General features: G+C 36.7%; 1 protein-coding gene and 1 pseudogene across 1 annotated transcript in view; both read left to right on the top strand.

The window, feature by feature from the left end:
• Positions 1–3,089: 3,089 nt before the first annotated feature.
• Ace2 (angiotensin converting enzyme 2) overlaps positions 3,090–23,363 on the top strand; it is a 42,124-nt gene continuing 21,850 nt past the window's right edge. The window contains exons 1-7 of the mRNA XM_048336789.1: positions 3,090–3,537; positions 12,612–12,770; positions 15,660–15,753; positions 16,166–16,309; positions 17,931–18,043; positions 18,677–18,782; positions 20,729–20,826. Of these exons, the coding sequence (XP_048192746.1) occupies positions 3,352–3,537; positions 12,612–12,770; positions 15,660–15,753; positions 16,166–16,309; positions 17,931–18,043; positions 18,677–18,782; positions 20,729–20,826 (900 nt within the window). The 5' untranslated portion in view covers positions 3,090–3,351. The remainder of the gene's footprint in view (positions 3,538–12,611; positions 12,771–15,659; positions 15,754–16,165; positions 16,310–17,930; positions 18,044–18,676; positions 18,783–20,728; positions 20,827–23,363) is intronic.
• LOC125344175 lies at positions 7,947–9,140 on the top strand (annotated as a pseudogene).

The raw sequence follows: 23,363 nt of genomic DNA on the forward strand, positions 1-23,363 counted from the left end.
AGAGATTTAGGACAATCAGGAGAAAACTAAGCACTCAACTTCCTTAGTTAAAAGGACCTAATTAGTTCTACCTATACATGTTTTTGTGAAGGTTCCATATATAGAGCCTGGTACAAACCATATGCAGTAACAAATACAGTATTTGTAAGAATTATGAGCTTAGAGGGAGTCGCTTACATTCATGACATTTTCTTCTCCTTCAAGACAGCAGTGATAGACTAGGTTTTCTTTCTGTATATAAGACATTTGATACCAAGATCTGTCCCTAATTAGGTAATCAGTGCACCTGCCATTTTCCCCAGGGCTAAGCTCAAGCAGACCATCTGGCTGACTCTCCTTTCCTTTAATAAATGACTCTGCTCATTCTATTAGTCAGTTCCTCCATCCTATAATTTTATCCCAGGATAACAGACAGAACACCGCAGTACAAGTGTGTGTGTGTGTGTGTGTGTGTGTGTGTGTGTGTGTGTGTGCCAGTATGAGGTCTTGAAATCAGTGCCTCATGCTCCTTGCTTGCTCATGGCTGGTGATCTACTAAATTGCCATATCTGACCTATTTCTGGTGTATTTCTAATAGGCCAGACATACATTTTCCCAAGTATATAGTACTCAGGGCCTCATGCTTGCTAGGCAGATACTCTAGTACTTGAGCTATGTCTCCAGTCCTTTCTTCTCTTACTCTTTTCCCTCCTCGTAGTGTTTTGCCAGGAGCTGGCCTTGGATGGAATCCTCCTACTGATACCTCCCCTATAGTGGGGAATACAGACATGTATTATTATGCCCAGCTCTAAATATATAAATATATAATATATATTATAGTTTTGTCAAGTGTCTCAAAGATGAGCTCTTCCTTGTGTGAAACACATCCTTACCTCCAAACCTTTTGAATATTCAACAGCTTTCTTGTATGTCCAGTCTTCTTGTTCTTTTTTGAGGGTCCTTATTTCTTTCCCAGAGATATAGCATGCTTTCAGGGCAGTTGTTTTTCTGGGTCCCATCCTGTAAGTCTTTTTTTTTTGTCACTCATGGAACTTGAATTAGGGTCCAGGGTGCTGTCCATGAGCTCCTTTCCTCAAGGCTAGCTTTCTACCACTTTCACCACAGCACCACTTTTTGTTTTCTGGTGATTAATTGGAGATAAAGAGTCTCACAGGCTTTGCTGTCACCGCTGGCTTTGAATCGTGATCCTCAGAGCTCAGCCTCCTGTGTAGCTAGGATTATGGGCATGAGCCACCGGCATCTAGCCTCTGTAGGTCTTCAGTGGATTTTTTTCCATTCTCGTAATGAGCTTAGAGATCATTTCCAGGTTACTATCAGAACACTGGCATGTTCTCAATAGAGAGCAAAGACAAATTCTAGCAAGTCAGTTCTTGCAGTTGGCAATCATGAGCTGGTTTTCCTACAGAATCACTGTAAGAAATTCTCTCACTTCCTTGCTTCACAGTTTCCTGGCTTTCAGTATTTTGTTGCCTTACTGCTATTGCAGGCTTTGTGTCCATCTATTTTTCGCATGGATTATACTTTCTACATTACAATTTGATCATATCCATCTTATTTTGTAATTCAGTGAGTTAGATTTGGAGGATTTCATTCACCTTACCTGTTTACTCCACATATTTTATCCAGAAAGTTATCTGAATAAAGCTGCGTTTCAGGTTTTATTTATGTAACATCTTTCTTCTAATATTCAGGTTCTGTTCCCCTTTTTGTTGCCTATTTTTCTCCTAATGTGTGTGAGCTGTGAGTGGATTTCAGCACCCTTGAATATGTAAGGAATCTTACTGACATTTCTGGACAGATGTTCCTTATTTTATTTTCTTTAAACATTTGTTTATTATCATCATCATCATCATCTTAAAATTTTTTTAACTATTTTATTTATCCAAAGGTTAATGAATATTAAATTACATTTGAGGAATGAGGCCACACCTATCATTTTTACTAGAGCATCAGTACCTCTGCTGTCTTTTAGCTGTGGCTCTATTATTGCTTTTAAACTACTATGCTATTACTTAGCTAAGGGCTAATCAGTCTGTATGGATCCATGTCCTGGCTCAACCATTTAATTACTGAGTGATATCTGACAATTTATATAAGCTCAGTTTCATAATCTGTAATATGACAGTGAAATATATGCCTATACATTTGTTGTGCTACTTAAACAAACTATTATAACACAAAGCATTTTGAACAGTTGTTTTTTTTTCCTCTTCTATAATATATACAACTTTGCAATAAAATTTAGTGCATTAGTAGACTTTTTAAGGCTTGGTTATTACCATTTCATCTGAACCTGGAAGACTTGTTTTACTAGGTGAGGAAATGTTTTCTCTGTGTGAAGGTTTCATAATCACAATGAAGCAGGCCTATGCACCTTGCCATTTAAAGTGGCTCCTTTCTTTTCTCTCAGACATATTTGCACTTGGGGATCGAGGACACCAAGCCAGCACTTGAGCTTCATCAGGATAAGCACTAAACTTGCTTTGCATTCTATATTGCCCTGATGGCATGAGCGTGGATGGCCACATGGATACTCTTCAGATTTCTTACCATGTGGGGCACTATTATTTTCTTAGGATCTTGACTGAGTTTTAAGCAGGTAAGTGAAGGGGAAGGTGGTATTCATGAACTCAACCATAGAACCAATGTTTAACATGGTCATTTCAGAAATAGAAAATGAGCCTTTTTCATGTTTTCCAAAGCCAACTTAAGAGAGTTAACCTGTAAAATGGATAGAGTCTTATACTTAAAAAATGGCCACAGGAATTAGAATTGATCAGAAAAGAAAAGGAAATTCCATAAAGACTAATAAAGTCATTTATTTGGAAGAGAAATTTTCCCAAGTGACAAGTTTCTGTAAAAATATGCTTGAAATAAAAATAAGGGAAATAAAACTGATTATTAATGGAATTGTCAGAAAAACATATAAATGACAACATTACCCCCATAATCCTTATTTCTAACCTCCTTACATTACTGTAAAATCATAAAACCCTCAGTGTATCTTTAACAGCTTTTTAGGAACATATTAACCAAATGTCCAAGTTTTGATTTGGCCATAAAGTGCTTGGAGAGCTAAGGTTTTCTAGGATTAATGAATAACATGTCTTTATTTGATTTACTTAAAACTCTTTCTAAAATGTTTATATATCTGTCATTTCCAGGATTAACTTTGTATTGCTTCCATGGATGGTTTAATACTTTGTTGTTCCTTTCTTTCTTTCCTTTTTTTGTCTTTCCTTCTCAGTCAGTGCCCAACCCAAGTTCAAAGGCTGATGAGATAGCAAAACTCACGAGATTTTACTCTAGGGAAAGTTGTTCAGTGGATGGGATCTTGGCGCTCGGAGAAAGATGTCACGCTCCTCCTGGCTCCTTCTCAGTCTTATTGCTGTAACTGCTTCTCAGTCTTCCATCGAGGAAGTGGCCAAGACATTTTTGGACAAGTTTAACCAGGAAGCTGAAGACCTGTCTTATCAAAGTTCACTTGCTTCTTGGAATTATAACACTAATATTACTGAGGAGAATGCCCAAAAAATGGTGAGTTCTCATGGCTACACAGGAGCTGTTTGTTGCTTGTAAGTGATTACTGCCTATAAAACTAAATAGGGAAACCAAAGAACTCTTTTAGCAGTGAGGATGTATATTTACCTCTGATTTTTTTATTTTAGAATCCCAAATGACTAAACTTAATTGACCTTGGAGTTCATTTGGAAAATTGTTACAGAATAACTTACTGGTTACAGTCCAGATTCCAGAAATAAGTGAATAGCTTTTATAAAGTTAACAGATTATTCTCATCATAGTCAGTCTTTGAAAGCATTTTATGGAAATGTCATAGTTATTGAGTTAGTAATTTTCACTAGCCAGTAATGTCAACAGAAATTTATAAAGATTCCAAATAGCATGTTAAGTGAAAAATACAACCGGAGGTTTACTGTAAGCACTAGTAGACAGTTAAGCTACCTGTGGGTTAGGTGAAACTGGATTTGAAAGTTCTTGCATTGTCACAAAGCTCAGAGGGATTTCCAAAGGTCATAAAAGAGCCCTCCAAGAAAAATGATAGAAAAATCTCAGAATGCTCGGAGAAAGCACGCTACTTTGCTGGAAAAGTACAAAGGTTTAATAATTTCCTCCCACAGATCTCAAAGCAATATTTTTAATGTATTTAAGTGGTGGAAAATTGAATGATCAGTTACGATTTTTGTGTTGGCCATTCAGCAATATTTTGCTTAAAAAATATAGCTTGAAAGCTTATTTTTTCAAATGGTTATGTGTTGTATATTTAAATCAAATCACTGACATCTACTGAACAGAACAACTCAGAACTGTTGTGTCATTTTCTGTTTGTTTTTTAGCTCAAGGAAACAGGAAAATTTGACACCTCAAGATGTTTTGTTTTATCTCACATTTTGGCCTTACCTCTTTTTTTATACCATTTTGTCTCAATTTTTTAAATTTTTTTTGTTGGAGGTAACTGTAGGTAGGGTATTTGGTATTTCTCCCTATCCCCAGCTGAATGGTACATTGTGATAATAAAAGTGCTAATACCACAACTAAGAACACTAAAACCAGACCACTTATATTCACATCCCAGGTAAACTTGAACTAGTTCATTAGACTCTCTTGATTTTAGTTTCTTCAGTATTGACAAAGTAAAAAATACTTATATGTGCCTTATTGGGTTTCTTTTTTGTTGTTGTTGTTGATTGTGGTGCTTGAACTCAGGGCTGGGTCATGTCCCTGAGCTTTTTCACTCAAGGCTAGTGCTTTACCACTTGAGCCACAACACCACTTCCAGTTTCCTCCTGGTTAAATGTAGATAAGAGGTTCATGGACTTTCCTTCTTCTCTCTTTTTTTTTTTTGCCAGTCCTGGAGCTTGGACTCAGGGCTTGTGCACTTTCCCTGGCTTCTTTTTGCTCAAGGCTAGCACTCTATCACTTGAGCCACAGTGCCACTTCTGGCTTTTTCTGTTTATGTGGTGCTGAGGAATCGAACCCAGGGCTTCGTGCATGCAAGGCAAGCACTCTACCACTAAGCCATATTCCGAGCCTCAAGAGGTTCATGAACTTTCCTTCCCAGGCTGTCTTTGAATTGCAATCCTCAGATCTCAGCCTCCTAAGTATCCAGGATTACAGGCATGAGCCACTAGCCCCCAGCTCCTTATTGGGTTTCTGTGAAAAGTAAATATACAAAACCACCTAAATAGTGCTTCTTGCTGTGGACGCAAGAGAACAGTAAGACATCATTGTTATCAGTGATGGGGAGATCTTGTTTTTGGTGGTACTTGTTTGCTAGACAAGTACTCTATCACTTGAGCCACACCCCTCAATATGAAGATACTCATATATGAAATGAACCTTGGAAACTTGAAGAAACATGTACTATTACTGTTGGGAGCCTGATGTAGGTAGTCATGTAATGGGATGAATTGTAGAGATGTTTGTGGAAATCATTTTTGGATCATTAAAGTATTGTCATTTTTGATTAAGGTTGTAGTGCAGAGGTAGTATTTTATTTATTTTTAATGTTATCAAGCCCATGTCAGTCAGTGGCTCGTGCCTGTAATCTTAGGTACTTAAGAGGCTGAGATCTGAGGATCAACGTTTGAAGTCAGCTCAGTCAGGAAAGTCTCCAAGATTCTTATGTCTAATTAACCACCCAAAAGCCAGCAGTGGTGCTGTGGCTCATGTAGTAGAGTGCTAGCTGTGAGCAAAAAGGCTCAGAGGAAAAGTCTGGGAATGCCTGGATAATCTGGGGAAGCAAGAGGCTTTGTTGGATAAGCATGAAGGTTTGATCTTATCTTTTCTCTCACAGATTCCCAAACCAGTATTCTTACACATTTAAGCAGTGGAAAACAGAATTAGTTTAAACAAGATTTTTATGTCACTTATACAGCAATAGTTTTCTTCAAGCTCCAATTCCCAGGGCTGGCACAAAAAAGTGTTATTTATTAAATGGTATAGGAGTTCATTAAAGACCAGGAAATCAGAGCAGAAACCACTATAAATAGTTCAGTTGGAGACAAATGTGAGTATTTTTAAGGAAAAGTGAGAATATTTAAATTCAGTTAGCAGTAAGGGGCTGGACATCTTCCTCAAGAAGTGGTGAATGGTCCCGTACTTATTCAGGAACACTTGCATGCTAAGAGAGAAACAGTGCAAGACAAATGACTTCTTCTTCTATTTCTGATTATGTGTATTAATATTATGTAAGGTACTGGACTGTGCAGATGTCACAAGAGGTACCAAAACGAGCAGGTTTCTGAGATATGGTATTCTATAAGGGTGGCTAGTGCATTTACACTGTGATTGTGTCTGATTTAGTAAGTGTAGACTTCAGGGGCAGCCTGGGTTCAAATGCTAGCTCTGAATATAAGCTGAAGGTTCATTTGCCTCACCTGTAAACCAAAGATTATTATAATAGTACTAGTAATATAGCATATAGTATACAGGAATACTGAGGTTAATGAATGTGTGATGTGTGTGCATGTATATTGTGTGTAGTCATGACACTTGATGTGGTCTGGCATTTAGCCTTCTCTACCTTGCTAGTGGCAATAATAATATTATTGTTCAAGAGTTTTCTATTCTACAAAGTCCACAGTCTCCCTGCCATTTCAAGTGAGCACCTTTTTTTGTAGTTTGCAATGCTCAGGATGGAACCCAAGGCATTGTATATGCTAGGCAAGCACTCTCCATCCTCAGATCTGGTGTAGTTGTGAATAAAGATGTCCCTTTTGAAAAAAGCCAAATATAGGAGGATCCGGAATCTCCTACCTCTGAAACATTTCTGAAATTCACAGAAGAGCTGCTGGGAGCATATGAACTTGGGGGCCATGTGGTTCCCAGAAACAGCCATAATGTTCCTTTGCCTGCTTGTTGGCTTGTAACCAGCAGAGAATTCAGGGTCAAGAATTAAGAAATATCAACCTTTTGTGTATTTTGACAGTAAGCCTTTTCCTGCACAAAGGGGAGAATTTGTTCCCATAAATTTACATACTGCTGACTTTAACCCTACGTTTTATTTACAGAGTAGCATCTGTTGTTATAAGACATGTACTGACTCATTAAATTAAAACAACAATGTGGATTTATTTTAATAAGACTATCTGTTGAGCTAGCTAATCTTCTTTGGAGTTAACTATAGATGAACTCATTAGGAAGAGAAAACAACTGAAACTCTGATTCCCAGTGCTTTATATCTTTTAAGCAATAACTCACTCTGAACGGAAACAAGATATTTTGAAATTACTATTGATATTTAAATGCCATATTGTGTCTATAATCATGATTTTGTTCTAGGTTTATTGCCTCAAAGAAGTTTTACAAACCCTGAAAAAGTAGGTTTTCCCATATCATTGACACATAGGCAAGTATTCAAAAAATAAGATACCCCAAATTGTAACCAAAGAATAATTTCACCATAAAATGTGAAAAAATGGTGTATAGTAAAATTACATAAATTATGGATAGTCTAGAAAATCCAGGTTTATGTTTATGCTGGTTGTTTCTGGTAGCTGACAAGTCATCAGAAATCTCTTTGAGCAAAAGATTTAGAGCTCAGGATTATCTCTTAAAGATTTTAGGTTGGGTTTTTTTTTAACTGTATTTTTTTGTGTTTTCTTTTTTGGTACTGGGGATCGAACCCAGGACGTTGCACTTGCTAGGCAAGCGCTTTGCCACTGAGCTACATCCCAGCCCTTCTTAAAGATTTTAGTTGGATAATGACAGCAGTAGTTAACATTGTTTAGAAGGTTGTAGAAATAAAACAATGTTATTCCATACCTTTGGAAACACAATCCTGGTGGTCATGTTTATATCAAAGGATAATTTCAAATGTGTACACTGTTCCACCAAAAACATCAGTCAGAATGATTAAAGGGTTTCAGAGAAATAGAGAGCTACACAAAACTTCACTCAAAAAAAAAAGAGAAAAGGAAAAAGTGTCTGACTTGGAACGAGAAAGGAGACTGTTCCCAGTTATATTGACCTAATCTGTATTCTAGAGAGAAAAAAAACAGGCGAAAGCTCTACAGAGATCAAGAGAGTAAATAGAAGGAAGTGATATTTATACCACAGGTGGTAGAGCTGATAAGACTCATAAAATTGGACCATTTTTTAATAAAACGTGAAACATTTAAAACTAGAAAGAGGGTTTTGAAGTATTTAAGTAAGCGTGTGGTTTGTAGATTCACTGTGAGTTAAGGAAGTATGGCCAGTTTCACTGATGGACTCAGTTCTTCATCCTTTCCCATAATAATGTGTGAGGTCGTGTCACTCTACAGTGCCATCCCACTGTAGGCCATGTGACTGTGCCCTTCATTTATCTTGCTTTGTGTTAGAGGATATGATGAAAGAAGAGGCTTAATGGACTTGAATTATGGGGCTTGTCCTATGGACCTTTGCCTCTGCCAAGAGAACTTGCCTGGGCTAGCTAACTAAAAATGAGAGACACGTGGAGCAGTTGCCCAAGCAGAAGCCAACATCCAGAGTTGTAAGCAAATCCAGCCAAGATAAGCAAAGTTACCTGCCAACCTCCAGTGATTCTGGGCACATAAGTAGTAAACACTTCTGCCATTAAGAGGTTTGGTTACTTATTGTACAATATTATTGTAACAATAGATAACAGACACAAAGGGAAATTTGAGCTGTATGACATGTCTATGATCATATGCTATCAAGGTAACATTATTGAGGACAATCTGCTATTCTCATATTGTCCTCTTAATGTAAATTTCAGGAATCAGGATATTGGGCTAGACAGCCTACAGTCTGACTTAATATGGTAATCCTTAGATTAAGTTGTTCAAATGTACCTAAAAATGATAAAGGACATCAAATTTGGTTAATATAATGACCTGAAAACTTCCTACCTAGAGTGTGGCAGGGACCACTAGATAGGAGTCAGTACAAAAAGATTAGTTTGAAACAGGTTTCCAATGCTCTCTGCTATTGTGGAATGTGTGGTTGACTCAGTGCTTGTCTTCTCTTCTTATGAGACTTTGAAGTTAAAACAATTTTTAGCCAAGGAACAAAACCAAAATCATCCCTTTTTCTAATAGATTTGGATGAAAACTGGTAATAAAACCACATACAACTCCAAGAGAAGATGTTGGAGAAGAAACAAGCTGGGTCTATAAATATTTGAATATGACATATCACACATATTTATACACTGTTGGGTCACTATCACTTTAATATATCAATCTGAAACCATAACCACTGTCTGGACAGTTAGACATGTTTTATAGGAAAGATGATTTTTCTACTTGTATTAGTGCTTCTGCATTCTTATATTGTTTCAATAATACATAAAACTTTTGTTTGAAAAAAACCCAGATATCAAAGAATTCAGAAGTGCAGTGAAAATTAATTACCAAATTCTTATCACATGCTACATAATAAATTGTTCTCTTCCTTTATAACAAATGCATATAGAATATTCACCAATTAAACTGTGACTAACTTCTCAGTTACATAATACTCTTTTATATGGATTACCCCTTTAAAAATCTTTCTAAAGGGTAAATACATTGGAAATTTGAAATTTTAGTTCTATTAAGCAAAGAGAAAGATAATTAAGCATTTCTTATTTGTTAATCCAACTCAAATCTGCCCTTAACTTGCAAAAAGAGAAACTCAGTGTTCTCAGGAGAAATTGGAGCCTCCTACAAGCAGCTTCAGATACTGTTGAAATAAATACATTATTTGCAACAATGAAAATGAAACAAGGAAACCTGTTGGGAATGCTTCTAGGGTTGGGAGGGAAGCAGGGAATATAACAGATAAAGTGAGATTGCTTGAAATACAGTGTAAACATGTATCCCAATGATGTAACAATGAACCCCCTTCATATAACTAATACAAGCGATTTAAAAAAAGCAGTTTCCAAAAGACAATGACTAATTCTTTCAGTAGCAAGGCCATAAGTTCTCCAGCAACATATGAAGTCTCTGGATCATTCTTATCCCTGGAGAAAATAAGAGGATCCCATTACTAATACAGGCATCATGGTTTACTGTTCTAGTATTTAGCAGTGACTACTATAGCTACCCCAAACTATTGCAGTGAGTGGTGCAGACAGTCCTATAACTATTTCTTGATGAGTTATCAAAAGCTATAAAGAGAGATCAGGAGGCCAACGTTTATTCTCTTGATGGCCTTTAGGGCTTCTTCAGTTCCTTTGAGCTGAGGCCAACAGGGTCTTCAGGCATGACTGATTCCTGAACCTACAGGGCTGGAGTCACAGTGAACTCAGAACTGAACTGCTATTGTATACCTAAAGAAAGAATGTTGACTTACTCCCTATCTCTGATGATCCTGTCCCACACTTCATTACACATATAACACCCACATACAAAAGCAAGAGTGCAGAAAGATTATTGTGATGTAAAATGGAATTCAGAGGTAAGCACTTTTTCCTCATAACATACAATTCAAGAAAAAAAGTGTTACTAAATGATTTAAATTTTAAAATCTTAATCCATCTATCTAAAATAGAAAAAAAATGCTGAGCACCAATGTCTCACAACTCTAATCCTAGCTACTCAGGAAGCTGAGATCTGAGGATTATGGTTCAAAGCCAGCCTAGGCAGGGAAGTCATCTCCAATTATCCACTAGAAAACTGCAAGTGGCACTGTGGCTCAAGTGGTAGAGCACTAGCCTTGAGCTGAAGAGCTCAGGGACAGCATCCAGACCCAGAGTTCAAGCCCCATGACCGACAAAAACAAATAAACAAACAAATAAGCATAAGGATAGGAATATGATATCAGTACAATTATGGACAGAGTCAGAGAGTGTTTTCATTTCTTGTGGTGGCACTGAGAAACATGTATTTTGTCCCCAAGTCCCCCAAACTAGCTGTGAACAATTTTGCTGTTACAGTTGCTTCTTTCTTGCTTTTGCACAGAGGTAGTGTGGAATGTGGCCTCTTTTATCTACTAGTTTCCATCAATCCCGAGAGCTATGGGAACTGTGGTATATGTTTCATTTCACCTATTGTTCAGGTCCAAAACTACTCATAACTACTAACCACAGTCTAATCTGATTGGTATGTTTGGATTGACTTTGATTTCCTATATAACAGGTAATCTATCTGTTTTATTAAGGCTCAGGAGTCTTAGGTAAAAATGTGGAATGAATTCGTAAGAATATTAAAAAGAAGAGCTTAATATTATGTTCTCTGGGGCCCAAATGCAAGGCAGTGTAAAGTAAATTTTTTTTCCAGTCCTGGGGCTTGAACTCAGGTCTTGAGCACTGTCCCTGGCTTCTTTTTGCTCAAGGCTAGCACTCTACCACTTGAGCCACAGTGCCACTTCTTGTTTTTTTCTATGTATGTGGTGCTGAGGAATCAAACCCAGGGCTTCATGTATGCGAGGCAAGCACTCTACCACTAGGCCATATTCCCAGCCCCGTAAAGTGAATTTTTGGTGGTATAATGTATAACATTTGCAGAGTGGTAGTAACAAACGTCAACTCAGCATCAGAATTCACATGTATAATATAATAAAACATGTTCCAAGACTGGGGCATTTGAAGAAATATGGGTTTTTCAAAATAGGCCAAGAATAAAATTATTACTATAATTTGGAATACAAATTTTATCAGAAATCTTACTTGATAGTAAATTATCTTGGACTGGAGTAAGAAAGGTGAATGATGGGAAAGATATAGTATGTTCTGTAGATCCAATTGTTCTTCCCATAGCTCACTCCTCATTCATGCAAACTAGAAGGAAGAATAAGATGTGCCAAATACATTCTATAGAACAATGGTCCATAGTATTTGCTTTAGATGTAAACACACGTACTTTGATTCCCTAAGGCTTTCATTTGCTAGATATGTGACCTAGAAAAGCCTGTCCCTTGTTCCCCTCATTTCTGAGGTAGAGATGCTACCTCTTTTATAAGGCCCAAAGCAGTATCATGCACAAAGTACTCATTCATTTAAGACTTTGATGAGTGGAAATGAATTGTTGCATTGAGAGAGGGCTGCCCATGGAGGCTGAGACATATATAGTAAAATCATGCTTCCAATATGAAAGGGGAAAAATAGGGGAGCAGGTATATCCTGGTATCCTCCTTTGCTTATTGATTTTCTTTGCTAGTAGAAAATCACCATGGCTACCAAATTACCATTTTCTGAGAAACTTTCTTTTGAGAACAAATTTAAGATCCGAATCCCTGTGCTGTCATGATACCTAGGAGTGTACTATGACCTGCGCTTCATTTCCCATGGCTCTCATGGTCAGGAGGGACAAGATTCCCATTATGTCCAATCTAGGCTTTACTGAGTTCTCCTTTTAGAGCACTCATCCTTGAATTCTTAGCCAACTCACCCACGTCATAGCACTAAGGCCATAAGTTTCAGGGCCTCACAGTGTGAGTTATCTGTGAGAATTCACTTCCAGTTCTGGGGACAGGACCCTTGGGAAGAACTAGGCACTTGGCCAGAAAGAAAGTGGCCTAAGAGTGGCCTGGTCACTCTTAACCTAAACCTTGACCTTCAGCAAAGCAGAGGAACAGGCCACTCAGGAAATGGTAGATGTCTCACCAGATGGTTCTTTAGACTAGATCTTCTTCCAACTTCAACTTTTTTTTTGTACTTTCAGAATGAAGCTGGGGCCAAATGGTCTGCTTTTTATGAAGAACAGTCAAAGCTTGCCAAAACATATCCATTACAAGAAATTCAGAACCCCATTCTCAAGCGCCAATTGCAGGCCCTTCAGCATAGTGGGTCTTCAGCACTCTCAGAAGACAAGAACAAACAGGTATGTTTGTGAACGTTTGAGCACTGGCTCCAAGAGTTAAAACGTTTGGGAAATATTGAACACTAATATCACTCATGGCCTCTTCCTTAATCGACAATGATAGTGGTTCAGACATTAAAATGAGGGAGGGGGTAACAATGCTTAAAAACAAATGTACTCATTACCTTACTTTTGTAATTGTCACCCCCCCCGTTCATCACCTTTACAATAAATTAAAAAAGGAAATCTGTGCCCATATAGGGTGATCATATAATTTATCAACCAAACTAGAATCTTTTTTATTTGTTTATTTTATTATTATTATTTTGCCAGTCCCGGGGCTTGAACTCAGGTCTTGAGCACTGTTCCTGAGCTTCTTTTGCTCAAGGCTAGTGCTCTACCACTTGAGCCACAGCACCACTTCCAGCTTTTTCTGTGTATGTGGTGCTGAGGAATTGAACCCAGGGCTTTGTGCATGCTAGGCAAACACACTACCACTAAGCCACACTCCCAGCGACCCCCCCCCCATTTTTTTTTATTTTTGAGAGTGAAAAAAGACTCTGAGTTCTTATCTGCACTGATATGAGAAGGAATATGACATTTTTCACTCCATAGTCTATGCCTACTAAGGCAGTGTAGGACTATAGATTTTCATTTTGAATTCTTTATACCCACATGTCAGTGAAGTTTCCAAACTTCTTGCTCTAATAACGCTGTATTTTTGCACATTAAAATTCTCTTCTAAGTCTGACCAAACCCAATAAGGCTTATATTCACCCCTGTTTAATCGCTAGCATCCTATCCCTCTAGCTCAGGAGTCAGCTAGCTCTTTCATGTCTACACGGGGATAGATAGAAAATACTTTAGGTTTTGCAGGACATATTGTTTGTTTCACAACTGGTCAACTTTGCCATTAAAGCAGGAAATCAGCCATAGATAATACATAAATAAATAGATGTGGCTGTCTTCCAACAAAAGCTTATAAAAACAGGCAGGAGACCACAATTTGCAGACCCCTGATATATACTACTGAAATATTTTTATCTAAAATATTCAGTTATTTCAATCAAAGTCTACTTTCTCAATTACTTGTCTTCTGGAACTCTCTATGTCCTAATCTGCATTTATAAAAATAGAAATACATGATAAAGACAGAGATAAAACCATATGGTATTTGTTTCTACAAGTTGATATTTATTATTCTACATTCTTTGGGGCTAGTTATTAATCTACTTTATCTTGTCCATTGTATATTTCTTTATCTTTTCCACAAAGGAAACCATGAGAAACCTTGTCCATTTGACTCTAGACAGTGTAACCCAGCTTAGAATGGGACTTGAACATTCTATTTTTAAAAGAATAGTTCTAATGTGTAGCCAAGATTGAAAACCACTTAACTGCAAGAAAGAGCTTAAGTACTTGAGAAGAAGGGAAACTCAAGAATGCATGGGTTCAATGGAGAGTAAGAACAGGGGAGGGGAATGAAAAAGCAGAAAGACCATGAGGGGTTTGGTGACATAGTGAAATTCAGGTTTATTGGTTGCAGTATGGGATCTTATACAAGTTTTAAGCATTAGATCTATTTCATGTCTTAGGTTAATGACTCTAACAGAATGAAAGAGTAATAAAAGAGGGTATTAGGAGAAGAGGAAACAGCACATTTAATCCAGCACTTCTTATATCATTTGTGGGATAGAATTATCCCTCCCTCTCTTTCTCCCTTTTCCTTCTTCCCCAAATTCCTTCTTCCCTCTATTCTTCCATCCATTCTTGTTTCAGTCTGTCACACACCACTACTTGGTTAAGTTCTTGATTACTGCTTAGATGTTATGGAAATATCAAATGTTTAAAAAGTTGAGAAACAGGGCTGGGGATATGGCCTAGTGGCAAGAGTGCCTACCTCATATACATGAGGCCCTGGGTTCGATTCCCCAGCACCACATATACAGAAAATGGCCAGAAGTGGCGCTGTGGCTCAAGTGGCAGAGTGCTAGCCTTGAGCAAAAAGAAACCAGGGACAGTGCTCAGGCCCTGAGTCCAAGCCCTAGGACTGGCCAAAAAAAAAAAAAAAAAGTTGAGAAACACTTACTTTCTGAATTTCTATACTTATTGCAGGATGAAAACAAACTAAAGTTAAAATTATTGTGGTATAGACTGTCCTTTGTGATGTGGCCCCTCCATACTTCTCCAGTCTCATGTTTACCATTCCCCACAACAAGCATCGACTCTCTAGTTTTATTGAACATCTCACCACCTCTTGAAAATGCCATATATTTTCCAACCTCCTCTCATCTTTTGGGCTCTGTCTTCTGCTTCTCTTATCTACCTGATCAATTCCTACTTTGGCACCACGGATCTAAGGACCCTTCCTCTTGAAGCATTCTTGAATTTCTACATTTAAGTTCCTCTTTCCCTACCTCCCAGCCAGCCAAGGTTGCCACACCACTTTTCAGTGACAGTCATTCTGTCACCAACTACTTGTTATTCTGTTACGTGGTTACTGATTTCAGGATTGCTTTACTGTGTCATGATTTTGAGGTCTTTGAGAGCCAGTGGGTTTTTTTTTTCATTTCAGAATTGTCAGAGTGAATAATGTAGTAGAGGTTCAATAAATTCTGAATTAAAAAATACATTTCTTCATTAGATAATGGATGTGGAAACGTTCTTTGGGTTTTGGTAGATCTGTTCATCTCAATTATTTAACATATATTTTGTGCTTGTAGGCTTTATCCTAGTTTACAGTAGGGGAAATGTAAGGGAGCTATTGCTTCCCTCCATACGTGAAGGTACTTAGCAAAGCAGATGAATTGTTTTGATACATCAAAAACTACATGACCAAAAGGACATGTTATATTAACATTTCCTTAAAAGATTTCCATTTCTAATATTGCTTATTATATTTATTTGCAGTTAAACACTATTCTAAATAAAATGAGCACCATCTATAGCACCGGAAGAGTTTGTAACCCAAATAACCCACAGGAGTGCTTATTACTGGAACCAGGTAAGTTATTAACTTGGAGTAATGAGTATGAGAGTTAGGTTTTACTCTCAAGTTTTAAAAATGAGATTGACTTTAGGTGATTACATTGTGCTTTTTGTATAGGTAATCCAAAGATGATAAGACTTCAAATATGTGTGTCAGCACACAAATGTTTTTAACTTTGAAAAACCACATTGTAAATTCTATAACATTCAAGTTAGTAATTAAATTATTTCAGTGGTACATTTGCTCCACAGACATATTTGGACTTATAGTAAGAGCAAGGAAATTAATCACAATATTTTAATTAACTACTTTATGACCTGGTGTCGGCCAAACTTACTTTTAATTCCTTAAAGTTCCTATAATTGCATATAAATGGATGCTTTGCAAGTTCAAATTTAATTTTCTCTTGGGGGCTTTGCGGTAACAGGTTTGGATGACATAATGGCTAAGAGCACTGACTACAATGAGAGGCTCTGGGTATGGGAAGGCTGGAGGTCTGAGGTTGGCAAGCAACTGAGACCGTTGTATGAAGAGTATGTGGTCCTGAAAAATGAGATGGCAAGAGCAAACAGTAAGTGTGCTGGTCTGTCGACATTCTCTAGCTCTCTGTGCAGTTATTGCTCAAGCATTACCACGCCTTTCCTTTCATGGATAAACAACAACCACTTGTTAAACAACTCAAGCTACCTGTCTCAAGAAGAAACTACTGGAGAATAAGAAGGTCCATTGTTATGCTCTAGTTGAAAGAGCTAAGGAATAAGATTCAACCATAGGATCTCAAATGAACTATCCAGGATTATTTCTCAGACAAGATGAAGACAGAGACAATATCCTTTATCTGAACCCTGGCTACAGTTCATTCTCAAAGGTCATTTGTTTGTCGACCTCAGGGTGATTACTTTAGACTAGAAACCATTTGTTTTCTGCAAGTGTAATTATAACTCAAGCAGTCATAAAATATCTTAACATAGAAAGGAATTTTCATAGTGTTAGACTTACTCTCCTGCATTAATGAGCTGAAGTCATGATATTATGAATAACTATGTGTTGGTGATTTGGTGATTCACTGCCCCTTGGGTTTGAGTAAGAAAAGCATTTTTGCTCATTTGTTGTTTCTAATATCTCCTATTGTCACTTAAATTCATATTCATAAGCCTTAAGCAAGTTGCAGGTGATAGCTTTTATTTTTTTTAATTTAATTTTATTGTCAAGGTGATGTACAGAGGGGTTACAGTTACATACGTAAGGTAGTGAGTACTTTTCTCGTCAAGCTTTTCTTAATCTTCAATAAAATCTCATCTACCCATATATTTCGCTCATCTTCCTAATCATACATTGACAGTGTGCATGCAAAAATAAAAATGGTTAAAATACACATATAGGATTTATTAGTGAATACTCTAACACAAGCTTGTGTTTCTCGATGGTTTCAACACTAAGTGAAGCCCATAGGGGTGTGTTACATATACATACAATGCACAGACAAACACAGGCCCACTGTAACAATGTCTAAGATTAGTTTGGACCATATCTGAAAATACAAGACACTGAACAAGATGAGGATTAGAGAATGTAGTGATTCAATTACATTGGCATTTTCTGGTGTCAGTCCTGGTGCTTAAACGCAAAGCCTGTGTGCTGTCCATGAGCTGTTTTTGCTCAAGGCTAGTGTTTTACCACTTGAGCCAAAGCTCCACTTCAAGCTTTTTGGTGGTTAATTGTAGGTAAGAGACTAATGGGCTTTTCAGCCCAGGCTAGTTCTAAATGGAGATCCTCAGCTCTCAGCCTCATGAGTAGCTAAGATTACAGGTGTGAGGCACCAGCACCCAGCCCCAATTTGTTCTAAGAATTATATACATTTAAATATATACAGGTTGGAGGCATTGCTCAAGTGGTAGGGCACCGGCCTGTAAACACAAACCCTGAGTTCAAAGCTCAATACCACCAGAACAACCAAACATGTTATTCATCTGTACAATGAGGAATATAATCATGACACACGGATTCTGTGCTTATTAACTGGGGTAATTTAAACTTCTGACATAAAACATGTGCTTAACAGAACTGTTTAGTCTTGTCAATAAAAATGTGATAAACCTTTATATTTTTATTAACTTCCCAGCAAGACTAATCTATGTCATCTGTATTCTCTCTTCTTTCCCTTATGTTCTCTTTCTCATTTGGCAAAACAGATTATGAAGACTATGGGGATTACTGGAGAGGGGATTATGAAGCACAGGGAGCAGGAGGCTATAACTATGACCGCAACCAGTTGATTGATGACGTGGAACGTACCTTTGCAGAGGTAACTGAGGAACTGTCTACAGGAGAGTGACAATGGCCAGAAGTCCCCTGGATTGGTCTTAACATAAGGCTTAACCAAGCCGTATAGAATTTTAGAATATTAGGGATTGAAAATATCTTTTTAGAGTAACAGGACAGCCATTAGAGATAATCAGAATTGCTGTTTTCCTCTCAGTTACTTATTATTAATAGTAATTATAATGAATAGAGATCATAAGAAGGAATGGTATTATGATGTGAGATATCTGAGCTTAACAGTCTTTCTTTGTAAGCAGAAGTGTAGACTCTGCTTCTTTTTGTGGGACAACTGATTCAATATTTCATTGGCTCTGCTTAAGAATGTTTTTATAGGAAGAGTCTCATAAAAATAAAGTAGGTAATGCCTTAAAATGACTTTTTTGCAACTTATTCCATTTTTGAATCTCTGTTTGTTCAGGTATCCTTTTGGATGCAGTCAGTGGTGCTAGTCATCCTAATATTGGTGGAAAGGGATGCTTTCAAACCAGAATATTTGAGTGGAGAAAAATATTTTAGAGAAATTCTGCTTGTATGAAGCAGCTCTTATTTCTAGAGTTAGGCATTGGGAATTTAAATTAGCTACTGTTGGTCTTAAACATTTTTCTGGATCTTTCAGATTAAACCATTATATGAGCATCTTCATGCTTATGTGAGAACAAAGTTGATGAATGTTTACCCCTCCCGTATCAGTCCAACTGGATGCCTTCCTGCTCATTTACTTGGTAAGAAACGCTGGGAATTCTTCCTGTTCTTTACCATCTTAGTGATTTTCATAAGTAACATGATCTTTTGGAGTAAAGCTTCTAACATAAAACTTTTTTAAAAATTCCACGAGTAAAGTTAGTAACATAGAAGTCACATTTTGAGTGTCCTTCGGCAGAAAATAAACATTAAGTCCTTATTATATCACTATTTTTATGAAGGGTCATTATATTGGCTCTAATCCAAAGGATAAAAGGAAATTTGAAAGATAACTGGAAAAGGAATTCCAGGTTAAAACAAACATGGAAATAAGGGAGAAAATTTTGAGGATTCAAGCTGGTTGACTAACCTCTTTAGGAAGAGTTTTGGATTTTAGGATCATATTGTTAGATGAATGAAGCTTGATAGACTAGTGATTAGGAGTGAGCGAAGGCTTTCTAGAATAAAAGTATGATCTCAGGGAAAGCCTTACGAGTCTGTTATAAATGGTGTCAATAAGTCTTCCTGAAAAGTACTAGCTTTAGAATTACATGAGTAATAAGTAAAGGAGAGTGGTTATTCTCTCTCTGCCCATGGCATCCAAGGCCAAATAAAATAGAGATATCAGAAAAGTTTGTGCCATGAATGAAAACATAGCGTCACTTTCATAGTCGAGCAGACATTTAATGCCTTTTATCCATTTCCACTACTTCCATGCTATGAAGTTACCCAGAATATGTTCATTCTTATACAAGATGACCTTACAGATCTACATAAATAACCAACCATCATATATGACAGAGCATAGTACTAGCACAGGATATATGTATACATATATATATATATATTACACTTTAGTGACTTATATTGTTGTAATCACGTATATTATGTATATATACACTGTTTCATCAACTTCACATTAAATATACTATACAGATTTGTAGCCATTCCTTCAAATCCCACTTTTCTTATCCATTGGATAAGCTATCCTTTATCTAATTCTCATGACCAGAGCAGATATTTCAGGTAAAGCTTAACAAACAGAAAAAATGGTATCATGTCTGCCTTTATTGTAGACACTATCATTTTATCAATTTAGCTGAAGGTTTGCATTTTAGAAGCCATGGCATATGACTTGGGGGCCCTTTTGGTCTTTTACTTCAGCCTGATTTACATATTTCTATGTATTTCTATGATATATATGTTTTTAAAAATTGTTCTCTTTATTAGCATACATTAACTGTACCAAGGGGCTACATTAATAATTTTCATACAGGCTTGTAAAGTACTTCAATTATATTCAACTCCACTTCAGCCTCTCCTTTCACTATCTCTATTACCTTTTATTTATTTATTTATTTAAAATAAACTAACTGGAGTATTCATCATATAGGCATACTGCCTTTTGGTGCTCTTGATAGTAGATTGAAGTTTTCTATATCTGTGTTTCCTTTTAGAGTTTCTGACATTGGAATCCAACGTCACACTGTTAGAGATGCTTGGAAAGTTACCCAGTTAATTATGTTACTATAATAATAAAATGAAACTTAGGTTTTTCAGAATTTTTAAAATAATAACCTTATATGATCATTTTAAATCCAATATGAGACATTTGTACCACAGTGGGATATTATATAAATTTCTAATCTATAATTGCTGTGTATTCCATATACTTAATAAATTGTACCTTTGGATAGTAATTTAAGATGGAAGAAACTGGGTTGATTCACTAACAAGCTTTGCATAACCACATACTCTCTTACCATTTTAGTGATTTAGAGGAGACAGAAGAAGGAAATTCTGGAATTTAAAATAAGAGAAAGAATAAAAGGAAAACAGTTGCATTTAAAAGCAAGCAGAGAAACCAGAGTATTTAGAAATGCTGAGTGGGTTTCTTTGCAATTCAACCTCATACACCTTATAAAGTTTGGACTGTATTAATGCTGTCATTATCATATTACTAATGTGCTTTCTTTGTCTCAAATAGGTGATATGTGGGGTAGATTTTGGACAAATTTGTACTCTTTGGTAGTTCCCTTTGAACAGAAACCAAACATTGATGTTACTGATGCAATGGTACAGCAGGTAGGAAGATGCCTTTAAAACATTCTCAATTCTTAATTATATACTTTGTGTGCCTTCCTTTTGTTTGTATCTCTTGTGAGTGAAATCATGATAATAAAAACATTCAAGTTAACTTAACTGTATTTTTCTGGGAGAGTGGTTTCCAATATCAGTGACCTCAAGTACCTTGAATAATAGGTATAGTATTGATACTGTTGCTAACTCCTCAGTCCTTTGTGAATAGTAGCAAGAATATTATATTGCATGTTAAAATCATTACGGTTAAAATATTAGAATCATATAAATAATTCTCTTTCTTTTTTTCTTTTACTTTAGCAATACTGGGGTATGACTGTGAGGCCTCATGTGTGTCAGGCAGATACTCTACCACTGAGCTACACTTCCATTTGTGTGTGTGTGTGTGTGTGTGTGTGTGTGTTGCTTATTATGATTATGGGGTCTTGCTTCCCATGCAAGCAAGTGGCTGGTCTGTTGCCTATTTTTGGCTTTTCATCCTATCTAGGGTAACAGGTAAACATGACTGTGCTCAGATCTTAGTTAAGAAGGGGCCTTGTGAACTTTTTTTCTTCCAGGGCTATCCTTGATCCTTGGTCCTCCCAGTCTCAGACTCCTAAATAGATAAGATTACAGAGTTAGTCACTGGAAATCAGCTTCTTTTTTTTTTTTTTTAAGCCAGCCCTGGGGCTTGGACTCAGGGCCTGAGCACTGTCCCTGGCTTCTTTTTTGCTCAAGGCTAGCACTCTGCCACTTGAGCCACAGCGCCACTTCTGGCCGTTTTCTGTATATGTGGTGCTGGGGAATCGAACCCAGGGCCTCATGTATATGAGGCAGGCACTCTTGCCACTAGGCCATATCCCCAGCCCCGGAAATCAGCTTCTTAAAACACCTTTTATTACCACCATGATACAATTGTTTAAATTCTCTTTCCTTTCTATCAATGCAATCATCTTTTAATTTTAATTACAGCTTTCCCTTTATTCAATTGAATTCTATGTTTCTGTGTAGAATTACTATTTATACTTCCATTTGCTTTCAACATTTCTTAAGAAACTAAACATTTGTTTGTTAATAGTTTTAAATCTGTAAATAGCAATATAATAATGTACATCTTTATATAACATGTTTCAGGGAAATGTTCACAGAAGAATAAAAACTTAAGGCTGCAACTCCTCCAGATTCTTACAGCTTTCCTTGACCCTTTTGTAGTTGAACAGCATGCATACCTTTATGTCAGTCCATGCCATTTCTAAAGTGTTTTCCCATCCACCACCTCTTCTAATGTTATCTATGAAATTGTCAGGACAGGTATTATTAGAGTTCCATGCTGTAAATGAGGAAGCTGAGGCTCAAGCAAATGATTTTTTCCAAAGTTACATGGATAGTGGCAACTAACAATCGAACACAGAAATTCTAATATTTTTACTTTATATTTCTCTCTACTCATTCATTCATCAATCCATTCTTCATTCAAACTACTAGAAGAAAACAGAAGAGAAATGTTTGAGGACGTTTAAATGGGAATGTATTTGTTGACATTCAGAGGCATGGGAAAAGAAAGCAAAAAGCAAAACAAAAAATTTAAACATTCTTCCTAGCAAAGGAAACAATCTACACAGTGGAATCACCACTCACAAAATGGTAGAAAACTGTATGTGACATCAATACAATATATGACAATGTTTTTAATTAATATCCAAAATATATAAGGAACTTTAAAAAATGGGCCCTACACTTAGACATTTTTGAAAAGAAAGTATACAGATAATCAAGTTTTATGAAAAAAATATTTGTCACCAATCATCAGGGAAATGTATATCAAAACCACAATAAGATATGATGTCATTCCAGTAAGAATACCTAAGTGTCAAGTGATACTGAGAATGTGAACCAAAAATAATCCTTTCACACTGACATTGGGCTGAAAATTAACATAGCCAATTCAGAAAACAATATAATACTTCCTCAAAAAATCAATAGTAGAACTACTATATGGTCCAGAAATTGGACATATACCAAATTATGGGAATATATCCAATGGAAATGAAATCAGTGTGTTGAAGAGAAATCTGTACTTCCATATTTATTGCAGCACTGCTCATAGTAGCCAAGAAAGTGAAGCAATGTAAGTGTACCAATAGATGAATGGATAAAGAAAATGTAGCACACATACACAGTTGAATAATATTCAGTCATAAAAGGAATGAGTCCCTGCCATTTGCAACAATATGGATAAAAGTGGACAATAAAAGTGAACTAAGCTAGGCACAGTAAGTCAAGAACTACAGGTTTTCACTCATATGTGAAGCTAAACAAATGAATCTTATAGAAGTTGAGAGTTGAATGGCAGCTCCTGGAAGCTGAGGAGAGTAGAGGGGAGAGAAGGATGGGGGCTAAGTTATCAGTCACCAGAAGTCAGAATTTCTAGTATGCTATTGCACAGTTTAGTGATTATAGATAATGGTAATGTATTGTTTATTTTCAAAAGCTAAAAGAAAAGATCTCAAGAATTTTCCAGAAATGAACTGGCTAAGTTTATA

This window comes from Perognathus longimembris, chromosome 28, assembly GCF_023159225.1.
Source record: "Perognathus longimembris pacificus isolate PPM17 chromosome 28, ASM2315922v1, whole genome shotgun sequence".
Classification (NCBI taxonomy): domain Eukaryota; kingdom Metazoa; phylum Chordata; class Mammalia; order Rodentia; family Heteromyidae; genus Perognathus; species Perognathus longimembris.